General features: G+C 37.2%; 1 protein-coding gene across 1 annotated transcript; it reads left to right on the plus strand.

Annotated features, from left to right (window-relative positions):
- The first annotated feature begins 6,205 nt into the window (after positions 1–6,205).
- Positions 6,206–19,794, plus strand: LOC134750864 (uncharacterized peptidase C1-like protein F26E4.3). The gene is made up of 4 exons (XM_063686101.1): positions 6,206–6,338; positions 8,922–9,118; positions 17,528–17,667; positions 18,322–19,794. The coding sequence occupies exons 1-4, from the start codon at positions 6,214–6,216 to the stop codon at positions 18,475–18,477; spliced, it is 618 nt and encodes a 205-aa protein (XP_063542171.1). The 5' UTR covers positions 6,206–6,213; the 3' UTR covers positions 18,478–19,794.

Consider the following 19,794-nt stretch of genomic DNA (forward strand, 5'->3'; position numbering starts at 1 on the left):
TAAACTTTATTAAATAATCAGAATTTTCCTCGAGTCCATCTGGGAAATCATTCCTGTCAGTAAATCCATTCTCCGCCCCGCCACTGACCCCATCCCTCAAACCCCCCGATCACTCAACCTCACTGCACATCAACCCCTGATCACTGAACCCCTCAACCCTAAACCACCAACCCTTCAACCGCCATTCCCCGACCCCTAACCCCAGACCCCTTAACTCCTAACCCTAACCCCCAATCCCACTCCCAACCCCTCAGTCTCCGACCCATCAACTCACCTCCCCTCAACCCCCAACCTCAAACCCCCCAAACACTAATACCCTCTACCTTCACCTCTCAGTCTCTTTGGTTGTTTCCAACACTACCTACATCAAAAATCATAATACACGTACGAGGGAAGTTATCAGTAGCCTTACCACTAGTTTGACATTGATATATTCGCTATCGTGTGCGTAACTTACTGTTTATGCATCTCGCTCGTACTGGCGTATTAGTGTACAAAGTAAGTTACGAAGAATATTTAGTGCCAAACTCGTGGTTAGGCTACAGTTGCACTACATCAAATTGGTGGTTTTGGTGAGGAAATGCTTGAGTTACTTTAGAAAACACCGAAATTACCATACACGTGCCTTTAAAAATTAAGGAGTTCCCTCAATTCCTCACGGATTCCATCATCAGATCAAAACCAAAAATATTACGAAAACACCTTGGAGAGGTAACTTCTTTCAAACAGAAAAAGAATAACTCAAATCGGATCATGGGTGCCGGAGTAATCGCTGAAATCATTATCATCAAAACAATCATCATCATCAGGTCCACTTCATCAAATTGGTCGTTTTCGAGAGAAAATGCTCAAGTTGCTTATGAAAACACCCAAATCACCATACATGTGCCTTTAAAAATTGAGGAGTTCCCTCAATTCCTCAGGGATCCCATCATCAGATCAGAACCAGATTAATATGGGACCAACTTGGAAGTAGCTCCTTTCGAACAAAAAAATAATGACTCAAATCGGACCACGGGTCTCGGAATAATCGGTGAACATACATAAAAAACAAAAAAAAAAATAGCCACAACCGAATACAGAACCTCCTCCTTCTATGAAATTGAAGTCGGTTAAAAAAGAAAAGCATGCAGACAAAAAAAAACATTTGGACGCCAAAAAGAATCCCCACTCAGCAATACTTAGCATATAGTGCCGCGGTAAACCGCGGTTTATTGTGTTATGTCCTGTTATTAATCCTACTATTTTACATGTCTGTGAAGTTGGCATAACAAAGTCTAGCAGATCACGTTTTTATTTGAGTTCTATTAGCATGCACCATAGTTCTAGAGTTCCTGATACTTTTTAGCAATAGTTCTGGCGTTTTAATCGTAAAAAGCAACACTATGGAATTTCACAAAATGATATGCTAAGTTCACACACTAGCATATCATTTTGTTACAAATGGGATAAAAAAAATATCCTAGCCTCTACACATGGTAAAAAAGAGTTCTTGACACAAAAAAGGCATCTCTGAGAACATTCACTATTTTTTTTATCTATTATTGTAATTATATGATATGCTAAGTTCACACATGCTATGCTGATGTCATTGAACAACACACAGACATATATTTGGTTCCAAACGAAAGCTCCTGCTCTATTGTTTACAGAACTTAGGAGTTCTCGGTTCTAAATCGAGCGAGGAAGCCACAAAAAAACCACCTTTGAAAGTTTGATTTTTTCAATAAAGAGACATGATAAGCTGAAACATTTTCAGCAGATTTGTGGAAGATTTTTGATCTTAAATGATAGATGTGTGTCTGTAGTGTATAAAACAGTGGAGTTCTAGGAACCTTAACCAGCTCTAATGCTGTAAAAGTGTGATAAGATTTAAATTAGAAATTTCGATTTAGTCAACTTACAGGTGTGATATGCTGAAACGTTTTCAGGAGATTTAGGCTTGAACTTGGATTTGTATAATAGCAGTGTGTCTAAAGTATATAAAACCGCGGAGTTCCCGGCAATTGATTCACTTTGAAACAGAAATAAAAATTAAGTTTGAAATTTCGATTTAGACAACTTTCAGGTGTGATATGCTGAAACGTTTTCAGGAGATTTAGGCTTTAATTTGGTCTTAAATGATAGCAGTGTGTCTAAAGTATGTAAAACCGCGGAGTTCCCGGCAATTGATTCACTTTGAAACAGAAATAAAAATTAAGTTTGAAATTTCGATTTAGACAACTTTCAGGTGTGATATGCTGAAACGTTTTCAGGAGATTTAGGCTTGAATTTGGTCTTAAATGATAGCAGTGTGTCTAAAGTATATAAAACCGCGGAGTTCCCGGCAATTGATTCACTTTGAAACAGAAAAAATTAAGCGAAATTTCGATTTAGTCAACTTTCAGGTGTGATATGCTGAAAGGTTTTCAGGAGATTTAGGCTTGAATTTGGTCTTAAATGATAGCAGTGTGTCTAAAGTATGTAAAACCGCGGAGTTCCCGGCAATTGATTCACTTTGAAAGAGAAATAAAAATTAAGTGTGAAATTTCGATTTAGACAACATTCAGGTGTGATATGCTGAAACGTTTTCAGGAGATTAAGGCTTGAATTTGGTCTTTAATGATAGCAGTGTGTCTAAAGTATGTAAAACCGCGGAGTTCCCGGCAATTGATTCACTTTGAAACAGAAATAAAAATTAAGTTTGAAATTTCGATTTAGACAACTTTCACGTGTGATATGCTGAAACGTTTTCAGGAGATTTAGGCTTGAATTTGGTCCTGTATGATAGCAGTGTGTCTAAAGTATATAAAACCGCGGAGTTCCCGGGAATTGATTCACTTTGAAACAGAAATAAAAATTAAGTTTGAAATTTCGATTTAGACAACTTTCAGGTGTGATATGCTGAAAGGTTTTCAGGAGATTGAGGCTTGAATTTGGTCTTGTATGATAGCAGTGTGTCTAAAGTATATAAAACCGCGGAGTTCCTGGCAATTGATTCACTTTGAAACAGAAATAAAAATTAAGTTTGAAATTTCGATTTAGACAACTTTCAGGTGTGATATGCTGAAAGGTTTTCAGGAGATTGAGGCTTGAATTTGGTCTTAAATGATAGCAGTGTGTCTAAAGTATATAAAACCGCGGAGTTCCCGGGAATTGATTCACTTTGAAACAGAAATAAAAATTAAGTTTGAAATTTAGATTTAGACAACTTTCAGGTGTGATATGCTGAAAGGTTTTCAGGAGATTGAGGCTTGAATTTGGTCTTGTATGATAGCAGTGTGTCTAATGTATATAAAACCGCGGAGTTCCCGGCAATAGCTTCTTGGTGTTTTCAGTAATATTTTGGTAAGCTTGTGGTTCAGTTCCGGTAGAATTTCTTTGGTTTGCCTGCATGTCTTCAATTCACTCCAGTACTTGTTGTGCAGTTGTCTGTGATGTTGTTCTAGCTGGTTGTGTATGTAGGATATTGGTAGAGGCATAATTGGCTCGGGTCCATATTATAGGTATATTCTTGTATTAAAACCTGTCCAACTGTTGTGAAGTTAGAGCTCACAGGCGTGTAGAGTTAGAAGCTTGGCTCTACATGTAACCAGATAACTTTCTGACAGTGCGAGCCATATGGTCTCGTCTTGGCAACATATTACATGAAAATGTTTTTGGTTAGATATACAGATATAGTGTAACTATGCGGGTTCCTCTTAGTTGACTAAACCCTAAAACATCGGTGTCGGATGTCACGCAGCCGGGCAAAGACGGACCCGCTTCATCTATTTGGACCAGTCAGAATCTTGCCGCAGCGAATTGGCAACAAAAAAACCGGCCATGTGCGAGTCGGACTGGCGTTTCAAGGGTTCCGTATATTACACAATTTAAACAATGTATTTTTATGTGTAACGTGAGGGAAATGTCTTTAAAAAAACCTGTAGGGGTCGGATTAAAAAACTAAGTAATTAAGTCCGACTCACGCTTGACTGCACATTTCTAATAGGTTTTCCTGTGATCTATAGGTAAAGATCTATTTTGTGTATTTTTTTCAAAATTTTAGACCCAGAAGTTTCGGAGATAAAGGGGGGATGGTAATTTTTTGCCTATTTTCTTGAATAACTTCTAAACTGTTTATCCTAAAATTATAAAAGAAATATATTTGAAACTCTCACAATGAGCTCTTTCATTTGATATGTAACACGATATAGTTTTAAAATTATTTTTATTTTTATTTTCTCATTCACCCCCAATAAGTGGCCCCCGTGTTTAAAATTCATTTGTTTACGTTACATATCCGTCTTTGGGTCACAAACTTACGTATGTGTACCAAATTTCAACTGAATTGGTCCAGTAGTTTCGGAGAAAATAGGCTGTGACAGACGGACAGACGGACGCACGAGTGATCTTTTCCGTTTGAGGTACGGAACCCTAAAAAGTCTGCAAACTTGTTTCATACTATTCTCTGGTAATACAACTTAGCTAAAAATCCTATAACCTAACTCTATCTTATAAGTGGGACTAAAATAAACAAGGGCCCTCGCAACCTGAGACTCTTGAACTAACAAGCCTCGCGTGAAGTCAGCCGATTCATTAGAATACAGAAATAGATTCTCCTAACTCGTATCATTCTTCATTAGTTGCTCCCAATGTCAACCTTAACTGGAACTAATAAGTTTCACATTTCATCTAAATTAATAGGTTACACGATCTCGCTATAATCTGTTTGGGTTTATATTGTTTTGTTGTATCGTGTGAATGGAGTGGCCGTGTCGTTGGTAAGAGCGCTTGAAGTTACAAAGGAAACAAAATGCTAAGAAATATTGATTCTTGGGTCCTTTTTACAAGCTTTTTATTAACTTGCAATGTACCTATGTAAGTAAGTATGTATGTAATATGTAACTATGTATGTACGGGTCAAATCTTGCAAGTTAAATTGGACCCACTCCCCGGTTAGGTTACCGATGAAGCTGAAAATTTGCGTACATAAATATGTAAGTCGGGTGACAATGCAATATTATGGTACCATCGAGCTGATCTGATGATGGAGACAGGAGGTGGTAATAGGAACTTTTAATGTGTTGAGTGCGAAGTGCGTGGCGAGGGTATTAAGACAACACACAGAATTATTTCCATTAAAAGTCGATACGTGTGAAACTAGAAGTCAATATAGAAATAAGCTGCTACTACCTAGACCTAACTTAGCAATGTATAAGAATGGACCACAGTATAAATGTATCCAAATTTTTAATAAAATCCCTAATGCTATCAAATACGAACTAAATGAGAAAACTTTTAACTCTAAACTGAAAAGCCTATTAATAGAAAATTGTTATTACACAGTCGAATCATTCCTGGAAGATAATACGTTAGATAAATATGACACCGAATTAGTGTAAGACTGTTAACTTGACATATTGCTGCCATTACTTTAATATTAATTGACATTCATTAAATAAATAATAATTATAATAATTTGACAAGTTAATTCAATCAGAAATTATTGTATCGGTGCATTGATGACGTTGCTATTGTTGAAGTTACTAAATTAATTTATGAGACTAACTAATAGGTTACTAAACCACTGATACGCTAATATGTTAATTTTATTATGTTACCTTAATTGCAATGTGTAAATTAGAATTAATAGAATAGAAAAACTGTACTATTGTGTGCCCTTACAGGGTGTCATGAACTGGCTATATAAAATGTAACACCTTATTATGTACATGACAATGCAATATTGAATAAATGACTAAATGACCGATGACAACGCGCTCCGTGGGAATAAGTAGCAATGTTCGTACTAATTTTTACGATTATATTTTTTTTTAATTGTCATTCATCGTGACTTCGTTTACACTCATTACTGGAAGAGATCCAATTACTAAGCCTTGATGATTAAGGGATAAGTTCGCCTTTGTTGTATTTAATTTACTCTGTAACTGTTGTAGCTTTCTTTTAAGAATAATAAAGCATATACATACATACATACGATTCTCATAACTAATGTATTCCATAGTTATAGTTATCTACACAGTGAATATGCTCGGAAAAACCACATACGGTCGGGGTGAATGCTACTTACACACATAATCTAAATCACCCCGACCATGACGAAGCGTTACTGTAGTCAGGTAAAAAGGTGTGAAGCGAAGCCTAATCCTCTAACGAGTCTAGGGCGCGTTATCAACCCTCTACGACACTGAGAGTTAACAAAGTTTCTCAACGTGTTACAGATTTGGCATAATGTCGAACGGCGCCGAGAGCCTGGTGCTGTCTCCGCAGACGCTGCTGTCCTGCAACCGACGGCACCAGCGCGGCTGCGGCGGTGGCAATATCGACGTGGCATGGAACTTCGCGGGCGAACACGGGTAAGCAGACTACAATACAATCCCTACCTTACCGAATCAGGCCAGCGAGAATGTAAAGAGAGTTAGTTCGAGCGTTTTTAACAGACTTCAAGATTTCAAAAGGAGGAGGTTCTCTATTCGGTTGTATGTTTTTTTTTGTTTTTTTTTTTGTGTTTGTTACTCCATATCTCATGGAGACAGAACGCTCTGACCAACTTCAGCGTCCAAGATGTTACAAAACATTATAAAAGTTATTGCCTAAGTGTTAGGCCCTAATAGTCCAGTGTTCTGATAATGAAACATTTAAAATGTGCAGTTAAATGCTGGGTGTTGCTACGGCAAGCCATCTTTCTTATTACACCATTGTTATATACAATGTGTGGCCTGTAATAGGAGCAAAAAATTCAACTGTAGGCTGTACTCCTCATACCGACCAACATTTGTTCAGCGACTTTTAAAAATAACTTGTGTTTTGATTCTTAATACACTAAAGTTTTTTCCAAGAAGCAATAAAAAAATAGTAGATTGTGTTACAAGGGAGCAAAATGACATATTTACGGCGAGGGCGTACAATTGAATCCTAAACGAAGCGAAGGATTCTATAATAGAATCCTGAGCGTAGCGAGGGATTCTAACATAGAATCCTGAGCGTAGTGAGGGATTCAAGTGTTAACGCCCAAGGTGAAAATAATTTTGCTACCATGTGACACATACTGCTTTTCACATCACCTATGAGGAAATTACATACATATATTAGGTTTCAAAGCATTATTATTTTAAGCAAAGATCGATACGGACAAAGTGCCAAAAATATGTATACACGACCTTAGTATAGGTAGGTACCTTGTGGCACTTTGTCCGTATCGATATTTTCAGACGTGACTGTACTGACAAATTAAAAGTACTTACTCATAATTATGTACCTAATATATTTTCAAAGACAGCAGCAAACACCTAAAATGATACAATGAAAATCAAGTGCATTATTTTTGTAGATTTTTCTGGTAACAAATTAGCTCTTAAGTACCCTTTTGAACCAAATCTTCGGAAGAACACTATGAAGACTGATATCACTTATATTTATTCTTATAAAGTTATTGATTTAAACTAAGTATTTACAAATTTATACACAATACAGAACCGCATAATTATGCTTTATGAAATATTTGTACAAAACTTTTTAAATATAAACTTTTTAAATTGCATAGACAAGTATGGTTGCGTTTAAAGAGACCTAAAATGTCAAAATAAAAATTAAATTATTAAACTAATGTTTTTTACGTTTCTTTGTAAATATTACGCTAATTAATTAATTTACTTAATTTAAATATACTATTAATTAATTTAAAATACGCTAATTACATTTATTGTTTACAATTACCACAAAATATTATTTAAGTTAGAAAATTGTATGCACGCAATCGATTTTAAAGAAATTGTAATCGATTATATGCATACTAATTTCATATATCTTTGTGTCAATATTTCATACTGGCAACAAAATGTCCTTGAACAGAAAAGTGCCACTTTGATCCCTCCTAGCAGGGAAGAAAAGTTCCCTTTTCGAATAGGTGATGGGAAAAATATATTTATTTTCAGACAGTTACAGTCCATAGTTGTTAGTATTAACTTACAGGCTATGTTATGTTACAGAACAGTACCTACACTAAATTACACACATGAAACTACACACTAATAAATTACAAATTATTGTGGCCGATCTATCGAACTGCATGTTTGTGAACATGCAATTCGATATACCGTCCCAAAACAACCGAATCTAACCTGTTGGCTATCATTTCCAGGATCCCGTTGGAGCTCCCACGTATACGGTGTACCACTGATGCTATATTTTTCCGCATAATGGCATAAAAATCATCTACGTGCGCGTCCGCAAACATGCCAGAGGCACTACAGTATCGCGGGAGCCTCACCAGGGCCCTGAAAATGTTGTTATACTGGACCCTCAGAGAGTCAAAGGACTTCTGCTTAAAATTAGCCCACAGGCCGCCAGTGTAAAAACATTGGCAATACGCTCGGAATAAAGTAATTTTGACCTCCGTGCTACACTTAGCGAACCTGTGCGCCAACATACCGCCACGAACCGACAACGCCCTCCTCTCTCTCTCCATGTCCATGTCATCTTTTAAATCCTCTGTCACTATGTGACCTAGGTACTTGAATTGGTTAACACGGTTTAAAGCAGCATTCGCATGTATTGCGAATTTTGTTATGTTTAAGGTGTGACAGGCAACGTCAATCACAATGATAATGGCGTACATTGAAGATAATATTTATTTTGTATGAAAAATACGAAGTCTAAAGTCTTCATTATTTTTAAAAGTCGCTGAACAAATGTTGGTCAGTTTCAGGAGTATAGCCTATATTTTATTATTCGCTCCTATTACAGGCCACACTGTGTATGTATAAGCTTGCAGTACATAGTTAATCATGTGAACACACTAGAACTCACAGATGTTAACGTCTTCAACCTACGATGTGCTGCTACTTACCTCTGGCGGTGCCTTTACTTCCATCATTCGCGCAGGAAGTTTACGCTGGATCAAGCATTTGATTAAGAAGTTTTCAATGCTATTCTTGCAGATTGGTAGAAGAGAAATGCTTTCCATACACGGCTAAGGCCGAGAGATGTCCTTACCAGCCGCATGGGGATTTGATCCAAGATGGGTGCCGGCCGAAGGACCCGCGCCGCACGTCGCGCTACAAGGTGGGCCCACCCTACCGCCTCCTCAAGGAAGAGGACATCATGTACGACATTAGGGAGTCGGGCCCCGTTCAAGGTAAGGATACTTGCTCTACTCCCACTTTTAGAACTTTTCCTTTTATTTTAGAGTCTGTCCAAGGCCGCTTGGTACTGTGACCAAAATAAATAATCTTCTAGAACCGGCCAAAAGCAGTAAGGATCTCCATGCTCCATGCGGCAAGTCGAGCGAAACAAAGTGGCACAGCCGTACCATCCTTTTCTCGAAGCCATTCAGGCCATTTTCGACGTCCTGTAATTTTGTGCTGGCTAAAGTTAGAACCCTGAATTTTCAGTGACATATAGGGCATGATATGGCTTACATATATTCCCAAGAACATTCAATTTGAACTTATAGTTTAAGAATTATTGCACGTCAAAGTTCCTTACTTTTGTCACTGACACACTCACTCACCGATCATCATAATTCTAAGGTACTTCTAGCCAACCAACAAACTTTAAATTTTAAACATAAGTCGTTTTTAGCTTAACAAGCCATAAAAAACCCAAAAATATTGCAATATCAGTCACGTTTTAAAGATTTAGGAACTGCATAAGTAAGTTTGTAGTCCCATATAAAAATATGCTATTACAAAGTTACTTTTGCAGTTCCAACTAATAGGTAAAGTAAAGGTCTGAGATGTACGATGAGTACAAAAATGTGTATAGTATGAGTATGGTATGGCTATCAGTATGGTAAGGATATCGATATGGTATAGGTATGAGTACGAGTATAGTGTAGGATGGGTATGAGTATGAGCTTTGAGAAAAGATGCAAGTCTCGCAACGCAATTCTTCTGACAAAAAAGTTTTGAGATATAATGTGATACCAAGTCGGTTATTTTAGTCAGTGCCAGGGAATGTTTAAACCGCATCGATATTATATATCTTTAATTTTTAATACATATAATGACTTGGCAATCGTAACCCTGGTGCTGGGGGGAGAAGGGGGGTTTGAAGGTTCCATTTTTCGGTTTTTCACTTATATCTGGTAACTTTGCGTCTTAGCGACATGACTACTTAAACAACGAAAGCTAATTAAATTTGCTAAAAGTTTAATTCAGTCAAATTTGCGATATCTTGAATAGTTTTCGAGATATTCTCTATTGAAAGTTTATTTGGGGCTCTCAATTACACACAATAGTAGACTGAATATACCTGTAGGTATAGGTGACGTTAAATTTAAAACAGCATCTTAAGGTTTGAGGTCGTTTATCTTATTTATTTGCATCTCATGTTTAAGGTCAGATTACGAATGTTGGGCGAGGCCGATTGAGAGATAGTCGAGTGACGTATGGTTATGCGAATTGAATTTTCAAGCGACGCACAATAGGTATATAAAAGGCTAAAGGCTCTCTTGATTGTTCAAAAACTGATGAGAAAGTTGCATTTTATCCACATGTGGGCAAAGTAATCAAAAGCAAATTTTTTGTTGTTGTTCCTTATGTTGGCTGGTAGAATTGACTTTTTATATTTAATAATATTAATTTTGAATGGATTTTCTTTGATTTTGTTTGTACAGTTAGTATTTTCCTTGTGTTGGTGTGGTGAAAAAAATTGTGTTTCACTCGCTGGCAAAATTTGTTTAGCCCTCGTGCCTTGAAACCCTCGCAGCGCTCAAGATTCCATGTTTTGAGCCACTCGCTACGCTCGTGGTTCAGTTTTGGAATCATTCGCTTTCTCGGGTATCATAAACACGAGAGGACAACAACTTTCTCCCCTTGTAAAACAAATAACTATTGTCATTTTGTGCGACAGGTTAAGGATTAGGTTTCTTAAAATACAAGAGCCGAAGTGACAAAACGAGACAAGTCTCGTTTTGTAGAACAGAGGCCCTACCGCGTAAATAGAAAATCGAAATTTCGTTATTTGCCTCGCTATCATTATTGCATAATCGAACGAATATACCAGAATTTCGATTTACAACTGACTCGTCGACATTGTTGACAGTATTAGGAATCAGCAAAGTTACACATTACTTACCGGGTGAGATTTATTTATATTATTGAGTCCAGTCCAGTTACTCGCGCAGCAATAGCATCTTGTCGCCGAGGTCGACCAAAACGACGCCCAAAGAGTTGTTAAATAAACACGGTTATATTAGGCTTTGTTAGAACAATGAGTACACTTGTGTCTATAACATTACTTCATTTGGTACCATTGTGCATTGTTTCACATACCTACTTACATTAGTAGGATTAGTTTATTTAATTTTGTAAAATAGTACACTAAAAAGCCTGCTAATTAAGCCAAGAAACTTTTCAAAACGATTTCATTGTTGACATGCATGTCTCCTCCTTTAACTTCTTGACAAGGAATTTCTTAGTATTTTTAAGGCTCCCGTTATCACATTGTTTCGAAGCGAAGCGAAGTTCTTACATTCAACTTGAAACACACGGCTGGCTAGGGGCACGTCCCAACATTTCGATGTTTTTAAGAGGAACTATCAGAGGATAGTTTGATGGACAATAACTTAAGTTTCGTTTTAATTTAAATGAAATGGGGTAAACGTGTAGTAAAGTTGAGGGCATTACATTTTACTCATTAAATTATGAGCAGACTCGATCAAGAGGTTATGGAGCAAGAAGAGCATTGAAGGCCAAAAAGCTATTTTTAATACAGTTGCTCAAAAAGTGCTACTTTTCGTGGCTGTTTAGCGTGCGGAAAGTTGGTTTTCGCGAACTAGTGCTTTTTACTTTTCCAATATTTTTAAATTTTTACTTGTTCCAATTCATGACTACTTATTGATGAGGTTAATATTAGTTTCCTTTAAACGTCGTAATCAACATAAAAACCTACTGTTAATGTAAGAATACGAAAAATATGCGTATTTCATATTTTATCTTACCTCTTCATCATTATAAGTATTATAACACGTTTATTTTTTAATGTTGAAAAACCGTTGTTAATAAGTTGTCTGAATGGAACGGAACACCTGTCAAAGAAGAGGCGTATTTTCTTACTGCAAGAATGTTTTAAGTTTCCAAAGGCAACATTCGATATTGTTTTTATAAATGTACGATACACAAATAATCGTAAATAACGATATTTAAGTAATAATAGTACAATGTTTTAATATTTACAATTGTTTCTGTCTTATAGAACATGCATTTGAAAAAAAAAAACCTTTCATTGAAGTGGGTTCAATAAAAATCTATTCTAGTCGAATAAAAGCTAGAAAAACACCTCTTCATAATGTCAATGATGTCACAGAATTAATAATATAAAAGTTTCGAATTCCATTCCTTACTTGTTGCTTTTATTATTTTTTCGCAACTGTATTAAAAAACGTCGTTCGATACACGTGCGGAAATGTCATTCTTCACTCGTCCCGAGTCTTGCCACTCACCTACGGCTCGTGGCAAGATGTCTCGGTACTCGTGAAGTAATGACATACTTTCCGCACTAGCATCGAAATGTACTATTGAGAGGGGTCTTGCTATTCTGGTCATCTTATTTACTAGAAAGTATGACCGAGCTTGGTATTAAATGAAATCGCTCGGTTTACACATTTATAATATTGTTTTTAGGGTTCCGTACCTCAAAAGGAAAAAACGGAACCCTTATAGGATCACTCGTGCGTCTGTCTGTCTGCCTGCCTGTCTGTCTGTCTGTCTGTCTGTCTGTCTGTCTGTCTGTCCGTCTGTCACAACCTATTTTCTCCGAAACTACTGGACCAATTAAGTTGAAATTTGGTACACATATGTAAGTTTGTGACCCAAAGATGGACATGTAACGTAAACATATTAATTTTAAACACGGGGGCCACTTTTGGGGGGTAAATTAGATAATTAAAAAATAAAGTTTGTCAAACTATATCGTGTTACATATCAAATGAAAGAGCTCATTGTGAGAATTTAGTAGAAGTAGAAGTTTTTAAAATTTTAAGATAAATAGTTTAGAAGTTATTTGAGAAAATAGGCAAAAAATGACCATTCCCCCCTTTATCTCCGAAACTAATACACAAAATAGATCTTTACCTATAGATCACCGGAAAACCTATTAGAAATGTGCAGTCAAGCGTGAGTCGGACTTAATTACTTAGTTTTTGATCCGACCCCTACGGGTTTTTTAAAGACATTTCACATAAAAAATACATTGTTTAAATTGTGTAATGTACGGAACCCTTTGGAACGCGAGTCCGACTCGCACTTGGCCGGGTTTATTTGCGATTTTAAAATAAGTAGGTAGCAAGATAAAAACGAAATAAAATAAACATATATAGGTAGGTATTTGCAAAGATAGATATAACTCCGTAATAGATGGATACAGTCTAAGGAAAAAACGTGCCTCGAAAATCAAGAAAATTTGACTCTCGATCAGAGGGCGCTATTAGCTTTGGCCTACTGTCGTATAGATGGCGTTGACGGTTTCGTTTGTTATTTACCAATTTTTACGCATATCAGTGAAAGAACATGGGTCAAAATCATAAAAATAATTAATGCAAATAAAAGAAATCATTTATCCATATTTAAATACATTTTATCGTATTTTTATGAATCTTCATTTTTAGTTTTAAAGTGTGTCATAGATGGCAGTGAATTTACTGTGGTTACAAAATTTACTATGACAGTACCGCTCTAGTATAAGTTACTCTATGGTATTTGACAAGAAAAATCACAGTTTACCACAGTAACAGTTTATTTATTTTAATTTCTATGGTGACAAATCTATCAGTTAAGGGCTCCACAGACGTTGCAATAAATCGCACGTGGTTTTCGATCCTTTGCCGACTAAGTAGGTGCATTAAATTAATCTCTAGCTATATTTTTGGCGAACCGCGAGTTCTCAGTTCGGGGCGAACTAATAGTATACACATTATTGTGATTTATATGACTATTTGTATTAGTAAAGATTTACATTATTTTACAAATTGATCTGGCTGGCTGTGGTGATTGATTAGTGGTACAGTGTTACTATGACAAACACGTAAGCATTTCACATTAGAACTAGGTAGTAGTTTAATTTATGTTATAATTAGGTACCTAGTAACTATTTCTTGTGTTTGTAAGTAAAGGATTAGTAGGTATGTACCCATAACTTAATTTGTAGCGAGTGACATCATAGCCACTCTCAAATTTCCAGCTACAACTACTTGACACTTGGAGTGTATGAATTGAAGTGGTTGCTGATTCGCGGGCGTTTACGTTATCATTATAAAATATCAACAACTAAATTTTAGTAAAGTAACATGGACAAATATAACATAGCCTGTATGTAAAAACTAGCCAAGTCAAATCCTGAACTTTTATTACATCCCAAGTAAACTAGAACTTGGCAGTTGGCACCCATATACTTAGATGTCATTGTTTTGCCAGCGAAGTCAACAACGACGCACATTTTTTAAATTCAACTTGGCTCTCATTTCACATTTATGTTTTTTATAATATATCGCAGCTATGAAAACATGTCGTGTCTTACAGGGACCTAAAGAACCTGGCCGAGGACCGAGAAAACTGGCGCATACTCCACCGACAAGAGCCATGCTCTTAAATTATGAATGAATGAATGAAAACATACTTATATCATTGAATCGTGGAAGAAAGTGGTAAACACCCTGATTTTTATGGGAGTATACCTATATCCTTAATAAATTCCAAATGTGTATGCCACAGAATTCAATAATTATTTATTTAATTTTAATTTATTTTAAATTTTAATTCAGGCAACAAGGCCCATATTACATATACCTTAAAAGACTAACATACATATAAATTTAATAAACATAAAAACTAAACACGCCGTGTTTAGTTTTTATGTTATTGTGTGTAAAATCGTCTGGTATTGTGTCGGAGTCGGCAGTTTGCCCCGGAACCTCCCGGGATTATGTCACTGTACATAAAACTAGATGCAATTCACCTCATTTTAAAATTAGTTAGTTACACAAACCTACTACTAGCGCCATCTCGTGACAGAAAAGAAACCTAATTGCAATGTATATCGTTGTTACACTCGATTATGTATGTTTTGAGGAACATTATGTTTTTTTTATGCAACAAATTGAAAATAATCTAATTAAGAGCTATGTTGTCATTTCATAACTGTAAAACCATTTAAAATTGATAAATCTTACACCTCGATTTTCACACATATCTAATTATCTAATAGTTCTTTAAGCTCAATAAATGCAAAAGGGTAGATTCTACAAGGAAACCACTAAACTGTGGCGCATTCATTAAAAACGTAGCCGCCTAATGGTATTTTAGCTAGTTTTCAAAATGACTTTTGATCTAATTATACCTTTAACGCCATCTCTTGACAAAAAAATACTAGTGGTACCTAAAATAATTATAATTTGTGAATATTTTAACAAGAAATCTTAATTTTACGCAATGCTTAGGAGAGGACAGATACTTGGAAATTTTTTCTTATATTTAGGTAGTCGTCATTCTTCACGGTAATGTTGGCGAACACGTTCGACAATATTTTTTTAAATAGAATTTTAATTTAGCGACGCATCGGATTTTCTATTGGTCTTAATGATAAAAGTGAAATTTGTATGAATAAAAAAAATTAAATATGTCCCATTCTCCCATTGATGATATTTAAAAATTGTACCTATATGCATGCAAATGCATGGTACAGAACCAATTTGAACACGTAGTGCCATCTATCCTTAAAACTAGGACTAAACTTCAACAACTGAATACCGAGGACGGATTTTTATTACACTTTCATATACGTTTTATCCAAGTTACTTTTTGTAGCCTTTTAATAGCAATAGAATAATAAAATTATAATTGACCGAGCGAAGGCGAAGGTCTCCGTTTCAGTTTGGGCAAAAATGTTTTCGTATATCCAGATGTTCTCGTCGCGGTCGCATTTCTCAACCGAATATCATGAAATTTTGTGAGTAGGTTTATTATTAACCGACTTCAAGATTTCAAAAGGAGGTTCTCAATTCGGTTAGTGTGTTCTTTTTAATGTTGGTTACTCCATAACCGTCATTTCTGGACCGATTTTGAAAATTCTTTTTTTGATTGTAAGTATATACATACAGATTGGTCCCGTTTGTGTCAAAACGCAGTTCTGATGATGGGATCCATGGGGAATCGAGGGAACTCCTCAAATGTTAAAGGCATACATATAGTGATTTTAGTATTTTCATCAACAAATCAAACACATTTATAAAGTGACATTTGATGAAGTGGAACTACTGATGATGATCAGAATGGAACTCTTTAATGACGCATAGTTTAGGTTATGCGATTTGCCCTCTTTTTTATGTTTGTTAAGCAACTTAAGTTTTCAAGACACATTTTTTCAACCATTTTTGTCAAGTTTTCCCGAGGGGCTACAGTATGGGGTTCTTCAAAAAAGGAGTGTACAGGTTTTTAAAGGGTCGCCAACGCGCGTGTAATATCTCCGGTGTTGCAGGCGTCCATAGGCTACGGTAACTGCTTACCATCAGGCGGGTCGTATGCTTGATTGCCACCGACGTGGTATAAAAAAAAGCTCGAGTTCTGAAGATGGGATCCATGAGGAACCGAGGGAACTCCTCAAATGTAAAAGGCATACGACATATAGTGATTTTTGTATTTTCGTCAACAAACCAACAAACAAAGTGACGCTTCATGAAGTGGAACTGCTGATGATGATCAGAATGGAATTCTTCAATGACACATAGTTCACGTTTGGCGATTTGTTCTCTTCGTTATGGACCGAGACCCAAACTTGGACCCGGACTCGGACCCGGACCCGGGTCTGGACATGGACCCCAACTCGGACCTGGACCCGGACCGAACTCGGACCCAGACTTGAATCCGGACCCCGACTCGGACCCGGACTCGGATCCGGACCCAGACCCGGACCCGGAAATGCTACTAGATAAGTGGGTTAGGTGGGTGGGTGCGTTTTTAACTGCGATTCTCACAGAACAGAACTGCTATTAGAAAAGTAGGTTAGGTTAGGTTAGAACTGTGATCCTTACAGAAACGAAATGCTACTAGAAAAGTGGGTTAGGTGGGTGGGTGCGTTTTTAACTGCGATTCTCACAGAACAGAACTGCTATTAGAAAAGTAGGTTAGGTTAGGTTAGAACTGTGATCCTTACAGAAACGAAATGCTATCAGAAAAGTGGGATAGGTTAGGTTAGAACTACGACCCTTACAGAAACGTAATGCTACCAAAAAGTGGGTGGTTTTTACCTCCTTTTCTACATAATTAGGCAAAAGATGCTGTCTTTTTCATTTCATTGTCTGGAATCTAAGAGCGCACCTACAACAATAAGTAAACTTTCAGCGGCATCCCCCATTAAAGTCGTTTTTTTTTTTCTTAAAAATTATATTATATAATTATCGATATATCGAATTATATTTTAATTTCAATTGTGTGTTCCTGTGGTTCGAAAAGTGGTAACAAACAAAGTGGTCAAATGGCAACAGACTCACATTTACAATATTGATGTGAATGTGCGTAAAGTGGTTGTTAAACTAGTTTTATGGTTGCAGCTGTGATGACCGTGTACCAGGACTTCTTCCACTATCGAGACGGCATCTACCGGCGCAGCCGCCACGGGGACAGCAAGCTGCAGGGACTGCACAGCGTCAGGATCGTGGGCTGGGGCGAGGACCGCCAGGAAAAGTTCTGGGTAAGCTTACTACAAAAGTAGCTGGCGCAGTTGCATGGAGCGGGTGAGCGGGTTAACGATAATTGCAACTAGCCCGGACGCGTGCGACGGATTTTACCTACAATGGCACCCGCGTGTGTGCGCCCGCTCCGTGCACCCGCGCCAGCTAGCTGATGCCCTTATACTATACCTACTACAGGTATAAAGTGAGCGACTTACGAACTTGAACAAAAGGTAATCACGGTCTATATCCCGGTCAATATAAGTCTAACTTAAATAAATAAAAACACATACATAAATAGAAAAAAAAAAAAAAAACATAAAAAGTCTTTACCGGGATAAGAACCCAGGACCACCAGCTTCATAGACTAGAAGTCTAAAAGTAAAAACTTAAAACAACTTTAATATGACTCGGCTTTTTTGGAATTTTTATCAAAATTGGCTGATTAATTTTAACACCATGATGGAACACGTGACAGTCGCAACACAACCGTACTTAAAGTAGGTATTTAACATAGGTACATAGACTGTTATGACCCTTCCCGTGGCCGGGTTAAAGAGTTAGACGCGATTATAAATCATTACTCTCCCATCCTCATCGGCTCGTTCCAGTCAATAGGTTCGCAATTTACCAAATAACACAACCCATTTTAAAAAGTTTTCCGTCGTTTTCAGATCGTGGCGAACAGCTGGGGCACCGACTGGGGTGAGAATGGCTACTTCCGCATCGCGCGCGGCTCCAACGAGTCCGGCATCGAGTCATTCGTGGTCTCCGCCTTCAGCGACGTCACGTCCGCGTTCCTGCGCCCGTCCGTCCGCCGCACCACATAACAGAGGGGCCAACTCATCAGGCCGCTGTGTGTCGTCAGTCGCCCCTTTCAAACGTCCAGGGGGATAATGTGGTTTAATTTTACTAGGTACATTGGTTAGGTTTTGATCTGTTGTACTGTTTTGGTTTAAATGCTGTCTAGCGAGTATATGGTAACTCTGGATTCAGCGTGATCTACTTGCTCGCAACAGTAGATTTGTTCCTGTATTTTTTTCTAAGTATTCATTCTCAATTTTTGATTTCAGTGCTACCTAGTCCACAGAATAAGTAATAGTATTATCATACAGAACGGCCACGCACTGCCCCGCCCCGATTCGAATTACCTCGCCCCGCGACAGCAGATTGACGAGATTTTGGCGAACGTTCAGTTCGGTTTTTAAGCAACTTACACAATGACGCATGACGCGTGTACAGAAATGCCGTTCACACATAGAAACGGAAATGATTTTTTCCCCTCACTAGCTCGGAAAGCCGTCTTTTATCCTTTAAAACAAGCGGGGAAAAACGCATTTTATCCACTAGTGGGGAAAGTAATTTGACCTTGGATGGAGCGTGTTTAAGTAGCTTTTGACAGATAACAAAACGTAAAACGCTCATAATAATGGTTCGTTCGATATTAATTATCATTAAATAAATGGTTTGAGAATTTAATAAAAAATACCAAATTTAGCTTTATTTAATGATTTTAAGTCATAAACCTTAAACTCCATAAGAAACATTTGTTTTTTTTAAATGACGTTGAATGTAATTCTGAACGCATAAGTTGAGTCGATGCAATTTCAAAACGCATCGTCAGAAATGTCAACATTGTTAACAAAAATTTTCTCACCGACTCCGACACGTAAAAATACACAACTTCCAGAGTTTTCTGTTATAATATCGTATTATCGTAAAAAAATTAGTGATTCCTGGGATGAAGATGATCTAACGCCAGTGGATGTTGCACTTTCCTCGCTATAGTGAGGGGAAAAGTTTTGTGTTACACACTGGTGCAATTGTATTTTACTTCTCGTGTGTTGAAACACTCGCTACGCTCAGGATTCTATTTTAAAACCACTCGCTTCGCTCGTGGTTCAACTATAGAATCCTTTCCCCTGCTCGTGTTTCAATTCCACACTCGCGGGTAAAATACAACATTGCACCCTTGTATAACAAATAACTATTGATGTATGGCGTGTCCGCCCTGTGCTGGTTCTTACATGAAAAACAAAACTTAAATTTCAGCGTTATGTGGGGGAAGTAGTCCTTTTTGCCACTGTATTGACTAATTGTGTGTGTGACCCTCAGGCACAAAGGCCACGCGCTCACACAAAAGAAAT

The sequence above is a fragment of the Cydia strobilella genome, chromosome 21 (genome assembly GCF_947568885.1).
Source record: "Cydia strobilella chromosome 21, ilCydStro3.1, whole genome shotgun sequence".
Classification (NCBI taxonomy): domain Eukaryota; kingdom Metazoa; phylum Arthropoda; class Insecta; order Lepidoptera; family Tortricidae; genus Cydia; species Cydia strobilella.